The sequence below is a fragment of the Egretta garzetta genome, unplaced genomic scaffold (genome assembly GCF_000687185.1).
Source record: "Egretta garzetta isolate BGI_Z169 unplaced genomic scaffold, ASM68718v1 scaffold33, whole genome shotgun sequence".
Classification (NCBI taxonomy): Eukaryota; Metazoa; Chordata; class Aves; order Pelecaniformes; family Ardeidae; genus Egretta; species Egretta garzetta.
In genome coordinates this window covers 222,090-230,445 of record NW_009259250.1, presented here as the reverse complement: position 1 = coordinate 230,445, position 8,356 = coordinate 222,090, and the positions used below count along the sequence as shown (strand labels likewise).

General features: G+C 40.0%; 1 protein-coding gene across 2 annotated transcripts in view; it reads right to left on the bottom strand.

Annotated features, from left to right (window-relative positions):
• Positions 1-6,466, bottom strand: part of PIK3CG (phosphatidylinositol-4,5-bisphosphate 3-kinase catalytic subunit gamma) — a 33,890-nt gene extending 27,424 nt beyond the window's left edge. The window contains exons 1-2 of one of the 2 annotated variants that reach the window (XM_009636059.2): positions 3,694-6,466; positions 377-2,392 (exon numbers count right to left, since the gene is read on the bottom strand). In XM_009636059.2, the coding sequence (XP_009634354.1) occupies positions 377-2,380 (2,004 nt within the window). In that variant the 5' untranslated portion in view covers positions 2,381-2,392; positions 3,694-6,466. The remainder of the gene's footprint in view (positions 1-376; positions 2,393-3,693) is intronic. The other variant, XM_035891675.1, reaches the window with a different exon arrangement.
• Positions 6,467-8,356: the final 1,890 nt, after the last annotated feature.

Sequence of the window (8,356 nt, the reverse complement as noted above, 5' to 3'; positions counted from 1 at the left end):
ATTGGCAAAGCAGTCAACAATTCTTCAGTGCTGTGTGATTCAGACCTGATATGAACAGGACTGGAGACAGCACAGTTAGGATTTGCTCCCATCATAGCTGTGCTAGTGTTGACAATTTCCAGAAAAACATACTACTGTAAATGCAAGATGCAAATTGTAAGACACAAGGCAATGAGAACACAAAAATAACAACACAGGCAAAAGGCGAAGTGTAGAAAGTGTGTTTTGGTTTAATTTGGTTACTACCACTGCTTTGACTAAACACGGAAGACTTCAAAACCAGGAATTACTAACTAGACCTACTAGGATGGGAATGACAATGGGGTAATGCAAACATTCCTGGAAGGCAGAGTTCAAGAATGGAAATACACCTTACCTGCACAAGCTGTAAAAGATAATGAAGAACATCATCGTCTTCTAAACTTTCCAGTTTTTGAACTGCCATTGCTCGGACATTTTCATCTGAAAAGTTACAGTCCAGAAGTTGCATTGTGAGTCCAACATCTAAAGTGCTTTGATCCCAAACCTCCTTCTTAGCTAGCAACTGGTATGTTTTGGCCACTATTTCTTGTTGTCCCCATTTTACCGAGCTAAGCAGCTTAGGATACGCCTTGGGGTGCTTTATGCTTTCATATCTAAAGTGCCACAACAGTTCTTTGTCCTCATGAGAAAGTGGATTAAGTGGGTCAGTTGCTATGATCTCTTCAAGTTGCTTACGAAGCTGGTTAGGCATTTCAGCTCGTGTCCTATCCCCTTGGGGGTCTGATGTTATCCTGTGCTTGGGCAAGGCAATTGGGTGACAATATTTGTCCAGCACAATAGAGATAGCCATTGAGTTTTCTTTATCTGGGTTAGTTGCTGATGTGAGTTTGTCTGCATTGATACTTCCTTGTTCTTCCCCCTTGCCTGGAATTTTCCACATGTGGAGCACATACTCCCCACTTCGTAGCAAGAAACGGTGATCTATCAACAAAAGATTTACATAATAGAGAAGCTGAGTTTTGCATTTTGAATCAGAGCTGGGGGATTCATGTGACTGAAGGTTTGTCTTTGTGGACAGTCCCTGTGCTTTGCCGCAGTATATCTGAAGATTCAGGAGTGCTCCTTTAGGCAAATCCTTGATTTTGATATCAAACTCCAACCAAATATTCCACAGAACCTCTTCAGTAAAAGGCTTCGATGAAGTCCTCCTCTGTGAAAGGAGCTGCTGCCCGTGTTGAATGTTAGCCTCCACAAACACGGTAAGATCAGTATTTCTCGGTAAAACTGGGATATCAATGCCAATTATTTTCACCCTAAATTTCCTATTGCAATCCCACAAAGAGATAGTGAAGACTCTCTCATGATCTTTTCCATCTATTGTCAATTGTTCATGATACCCTGTAACTCCTGTACAGTCATCCACCAAGGGCCACTCTTCCTTCTGAACCTCATCCTCACTTGGGTCAGGGGGATTGTCTAACACAAGGTGGATTTCTTCCCCATTCTTAAGGCACTGTCTTATCCAGTGAAAATCTTTGATTGGTGTCTCTCCAGTAATGTACTCATCTCTGCCACAAATCCTGAGAACAAAATCCAGTTCGCTGTGATCTTCAGGAATGTCCATCAAAGACTTTTTCTTTGCCATTTTTGTGAAAAAGCTGTGAAGAATCATGTCTGGAGTGTCATCTATTGACACTTTAATTTTTTGGCTAGTTGTTCCTCTATGTATGATTATGAAAATGTTATTATTAGTGATCTTTTTAAATAAATATTCTGGGAGTGGCTTAGATGTAGTCCATGGATGCATTGCATACAATTTAGGATCTCTACAGGCTACCTCTATCATTCGTGGAGTGACTAATCTACGACGGGTAAATTCTAGTTCATCATCATGCACGTTGCTTACATCAGTGACATCATAACCAATTAAATCGTTAAGTTGCCGCTGAAATTCCTGAACTTCTTCTGACGGTTTTTGTTTCTGAACAACATAGATCTTGCCTACCTTTTTCTGTAACACTTTCCAGTACAGTATGCAGTCCAATGTCTGTAATACTTGATGTTTATCATAAATTTCATACCACTGCCCTTTCTTCTGATACTGCAGAATAAATTGATCTGGGGTGAATGTGTGGTAGAAGTCTGTGGTTTGACTCATCTCTATTGCACGCATCCAAATCTGTGCTTTCATTTGCTCAACCGTACAGTTGCCAGCTATTTCAAGTAACATCATTTCCGGTGCTTTAGTATGTTTATTGCTTGTAGGTAAAATGAACTCAATGGATATCAGTTCCATTGATGACAAATTACTTGAGGTACAATGAGGTTTCATTCTTCTTCTCCTTCGTTTGTTTTCCTCTCTCATAACAACGGGCTGTTCATAATCTCCCAACTCCATGCCAGAAGAAATCTAGCAAAACATACAAATAGTTGATTACTTTCTTGTTTACATTTTTCTTTACTTTTATTTTTTAACTCTTCTTAATTAAAATCACAGGCCAGTCAGAATCCTGCTATGTATACACTTTTTGTATTCTCCCTTCCCCTTAATTTCTGGTCATAAATACTTGTTTTACATAAACCACCTCAGACATAATCTGTTCAGTTCAATACCAAATATGTATTTAAAAAAAACCCTCCAATGATTAAATAATTAAAATAGAGCTTTTAAACAGCTTTCCCAGATTTCACTGAGGATAAGCAGTCTGACTATGTATTTCCTCCATAACAATTTGGTTTTGCTTCTATTTGATCAAGCACTGATTCTTCTGCTGCCTCATCTGTTTTGATGCTGCTGATATTAACTTAAGTGGATTTTCATAGAAATGAAAAGACACGCTACTGTGTATGAGCAGAACGCGATCCCACCGAGCTCCAGGAATGACAGGAAGTAACAAAATAAGCAATTTATTTGCAGACTGGACAGAAGTGAGCCTATTCCCATTTTCCTCTGCCTCTCTTTTTAGAAAAAAACCCTTAGGATTGAAAAGTCAGGGACTACTTCTGAAGACAGATATTTAACATGCATCTAAATTCAAGCCTAGTGTCTTTAGAACTGCTTCTTTTAAATAAATCAATTCACCAGACTGATAACATCCATCCATTTTAAAAGATGATTAAATAATTAAAATAGAGCTTTTAAACAGCTTTCCCAGATTTCACTGAGGATAAGCAGTCTGACTATGTATTTCCTCCATAACAATTTGGTTTTGCTTCTATTTGATCAAGCACTGATTCTTCTGCTGCCTCATCTGTTTTGATGCTGCTGATATTAACTTAAGTGGATTTTCATAGAAATGAAAAGACACGCTACTGTGTATGAGCAGAACGCGATCCCACCGAGCTCCAGGAATGACAGGAAGTAACAAAATAAGCAATTTATTTGCAGACTGGACAGAAGTGAGCCTATTCCCATTTTCCTCTGCCTCTCTTTTTAGAAAAAAAACCCTTAGGATTGAAAAGTCAGGGACTACTTCTGAAGACAGATATTTAACATGCATCTAAATTCAAGCCTAGTGTCTTTAGAACTGCTTCTTTTAAATAAATCAATTCACCAGACTGATAACATCCATCCATTTTAAAAGTAAACGCTTCCCATCTAAACTATTAGTTACAGAAGAAAAAATGCTCAAGCTGATGCCGATTTACTACCCTATACATCAAATCCCACCTAAAACACCTGTAAAACAACTTTGAAAACGAGTGGCCTACCTTATCAGCTTCCAGTGAACAAAAAATATTCTTGCTCACAGTTAATCTCCATTGAACAATCTTAAAGTGGAAATTATTCACTGAGAGCTTGGAAAGGAAGGCAGCGCTGACTGAGCGTGCTCACACAAGCGAAGTTACAGCAACATCCTGAACTTCTTTTCCAGACAATGCTTTTTACACATAAAATCTTTCTCGTAACTGCTGGGAAAACTAAAACCAATGTAACAATGCCTTAACAGATAACAAACCAAGAAGATAAAAATATAAAAGGTTAAACTGAAACAACATGGCATGCTAACTACAGTTCTTTTTTCAAGTTCCGGAAAGCGACAACAGTGGACACACCACTTCTGTAACTGACAAAGCACAAGGAAATATTACCTGCTTATAAAACAAAGGCTGAATTGCTGAAGAGGATTCATTTGTTTAATTTCTGAAGTTCCTATTTTTTTAAAGGAAGATCATTCACACAAAAAATTTCTTTGTATAAGCCGTTCTGCTTTTCTTGCTCGCCCCCATATCCAGATGCAAAGGAAGTGCTGCACTTACCAGGAAGGAAGTTTTAACCAAGTTGATTATACATATGATTGCTCATTTTAAAAAAAAGGCAGAATGCTTTTCCTGTTACAACAGTAAAAATACACTAACAGTACACCAATTTAATTTTAACACACATGCATAGAAGACACGCTTCAAGCCTTTTAAAAATAGTGAAGTATTTTTAAGTCATCCATTTATGATTACAAACACACAGTAAAATCCACTGGAAATGATGACTTTAAATTCAGGAATAATTTAAACCATGGACTTTCAACCCTAATTCTTGTGGTTAACTACAACCTGAAGAGCTGTTCCTTTGCTAAAAAAAAAAAAATAAATCCCTGCAGGAAAATATTGGGGAAAACATGTACAAATCAGAAAGACAGAAAAACCTCTAACAATATCTTTTGTCCTTATGACTTTACCAGTCAAATGCTGAGCATTTTGAAGAGCAATAAGCAGTACAGATCCTACAGCAGTACATATCCTACACAAATGATTACTCTTGAGAAGGAGAAAAAGGTCTTTTAGCAACAGTGAAGTGGTAGTGTCTTTTTTCTTTTTTAACACATGCACACTTCCTATCTTGTAAGACAACTTTCTTATTAAGGAGGAAAAAAAGAAAAAAAAAAACCCTCCCTCTGTATTGGCAAAAAACTGTGACAGCCTCTTACCTGCCTCCAATGTGCCACTCACAACCTCTGAAATTAACACTTTGCCAAGGTTAAAAAATACCCTTTGCCATAGACCCACCTCTTCTTTCTCAGAGCATCATTTTGCTTGGCAGCTAAGACTGATTTCTTTTTAGGTTATTGTTCTCAGGAAGTGAGTTTGGGGAAAACACACTCTGTCCTAGCTCCCTCTATCTTTCAGAGCCAGTACTTGAAATTTCTCAAGGAAGTGGGGAAGTTGTCCTGAACATTTTGCTGCTGCCATGAAATGACTCATCTTGGCCAAGACATCTCCAACACTCATCCACCGCTCACACGCAGCCTGTCAGCTTTCTTCAGCCACAGACTCTGAGGCACCTCAGAACTACACACCACTTTCCTCTCCGGTCCTCCCCTCGTCTGAAAAAAGCAGTCAGTTGCTGGAAAATTTGCACACCTGTAACCTCAAGAGCAGTGCCCAGGATGACGGGGGAGTGGGAAGCAGCCGGTTTCACGTAAAAAGGAAAAGGAGCTCAAGGTGTAGGAAAAGAAAAGGAGCAATGCTGAAGGGGAAAACTTTTTTTTTGCAAAACCTGTGTTTTGAAATTCCCTGACTTTGGAGAGCTTGACTTTGCAATGCTTTTGCAGAGTCTGTCTTTTGAAGTATGTTTTCTAAAATGCGTAATACAGCCACCTGTATTTCTTCATTTAAACATAAGCAACCAGCAGTAAGGGTTTTTTCATGACAATAGGCTACAAAGATTTTTTGCAAATATCCCTCGTTATACAAGTCATTGTGCTGACCCTATTAAGTAAACCTGGACTCATTTCGGTTTCATTGGGTTTTGCCAGACCTAAGAAAGCACGGTGTTTTAAAATGTCCTCATTTTGCCACCATGTGCTATGCACATAAAGATTAATTTTTCAAACACATATACAACAAATATTCCATCTCCCACTAAGCTATTCTAGCACTACTCCATGGATCAAGACCATCAAAGGCAGCATCTGTACCTCATGCAGCAGAGAACTGCCCTGTATACTGTTCAACAAATGTAGATGTTTGACACTCTCACTTAAAAAGACAGAGCAATATTGTGAAAGGTTCAGATATTCGCCCACAAACCGCATCAGATGCCATGCAAAATGCAGGACGCTTATGTAAATGCCCATACAAGACTGTCTCTTCTCCCACATTCATTTGAGCTCTTGTCCTGTCATGTCTAGTCCAGTCCAGTCCAATCTCCATCTCCAGTTCAGCTCTGACCCCTTTTCATCAGCTTCAGAAGCCAGTTCTTGGAGCGACAACTGTCTCTGCAATGACAGACACAAAAGTGTCCCTATTCTTACGGTGACACCAAATTGTATCTATTTTCTGCTCAACCCTGTGTAGGCATGGCAAAACCATATTTCCTCATGCATATGCATCAGAAAACTTTGACGTTTATAACAGAAAATAATTTAAAATAACTTCCTAAAACCTTTGTCATGCCTCAGCATTAGTTACAGTATTGACATTTCTACACGCCTACTGCAACACCACCACCACCAAAAAAAACCCCACTCTTTTTTAATTCTAATGAGCCTCATCAACCCTGAGCTTCCTTTAGAACTGTCCTACCACTGGTCCATGAATCCTGATGGAGTGCAATGGAGCAGGAGGAGGCGATCCTGTAAGAGGTAACTAAGACAAGCAAACAGGCTCGCCTTTGTCTCCTGTTGTGTTCCTTATCTCATCATTCAGGTCAGCAAACTGATCATAACAAGAACAACAAAATAATTTGGTTAATTTTCAGCTGGATCAGTTCCTTGATCTGACTCATCGCTTGCAGGAGTGGTAGGGCAGGGGAGGGAAGAGCAGGGAAGGGAATGGAGCCAGCACCGTTTAGGGTAACTGAGACTGAAATATAATTCACAGCAGGATTAGGAGATAAATTAATGAGTAAACTTGTTAAATGATTTGAAAACACTGGCTGAAAAGTGCCTTAAAAAGACAATGTGGTATTATCATGAATTACTTTGTATATTGTGCCACAAAAAATTCAAGATATCTGTCAAACCTCACTGCTTTGTTAGGGCTGTGTTAAGAGTTTTACCAGTTCCTAATTCTTCACCAGTTATTTTCGTGCTTATTCTGTATTAGTTCCTGCTTCTGGTTTAATCCACCGTGTGAAAACCTTATTTTAAAATTATTCTTTTCACTTTAGTGTGAACTCCTTCCCAAGACAACATAACCTGCAAGAAAGCAAGCGCTCGCTATCGGAGTAAGAATTACTTCATGCACACATTATGCAAATATAATAATAATCCATTTACATTCATGGTTTCAGATAAAGTTATTTTTAAAGATAAATTTAAAAAAAAAAGAACCAAAACTACCATGACACGACCCGAAGTTTTCCAAGCAGCATACTACATCTACTTGCTAGCATTGTCCTGTAGCAGGAGCCCGCTTTGCATTTGCTGGATAGGGGTACAATATATCTTCCCTACATCTACGATGATCCTGTGCTGAACTATGCAGGCAAGATACAGCACCAACACGTTAAGCATGAACACAACAACAAAACCCACTTTGCTTGGTTCTTTTGTCAAATCCTGTAGCTACTACTAGCTCTCACGGGAGTTTAATCAGTGCAGGTTCCCATTAGCAAGTAAACTTCACAGATAACACGGTCCCATTCTTCATCCAAAAGTGTGCTAATCAGCAGATACAGCACAACACGTCTGTCAGGAGGTTGTTGAGTCAATTGGGCTGCCTTTATGGTTGTAATATTTTCAGGGCCCCCCTGCCTTCACCACAGACCTTTGCATATTTTGGTTTCTACACGAGGTATCTATTTGGGGGTGCTTCTGGAACAAACGGTAACTTCTACCTGGTTCAAAAAAATTCAGTAAGAATTTTGGCAAAGTTCTAGTTAACCGCTGTTATACAACCGATGGGTGATCCACCTTCAAACCAACACTTCACCGAGTCTGAAAGCACAGAGATCATGGCAATAGCTCCTGCAAGGGACACACTCGCTATTTGGATACTGACTGTCCTTTCAAGTTGTGCCCCGTTTTCAAATACTGATCGTTAATGGAGGCGTGGTAGGAAAAGGTTGTATGGTCTACACGTTCCGGATGAGGCCGTTATTTGTTGGATGAGGAAATACAGTTACTTGTTAAAAGCTGTGTCGTAGCATCGCTGACTCACAGACCTCAAGACCAGAGGGAACTGCTACCACTGCCTAGTGTGATCCTTCACCTTGCGTTGTTTTATTCAACACACTAATCGTGTCCTCGGCGGGTTTGCCTCAGACCTGTAACTCCTGTTTGGGCCAGGATGTGGGCCGGGACCAAGGCCGCCGGGAGCGAAGGACCGGATGGCGCGGAGGGGGCTCGGCCCTTCCCTCGGAGACTGCAGCGCCGACTCCTTCGGCCACACACGCCGTGTCGGAAGGGGGGCTGCGGGCGAAGCCTTCGCCTGC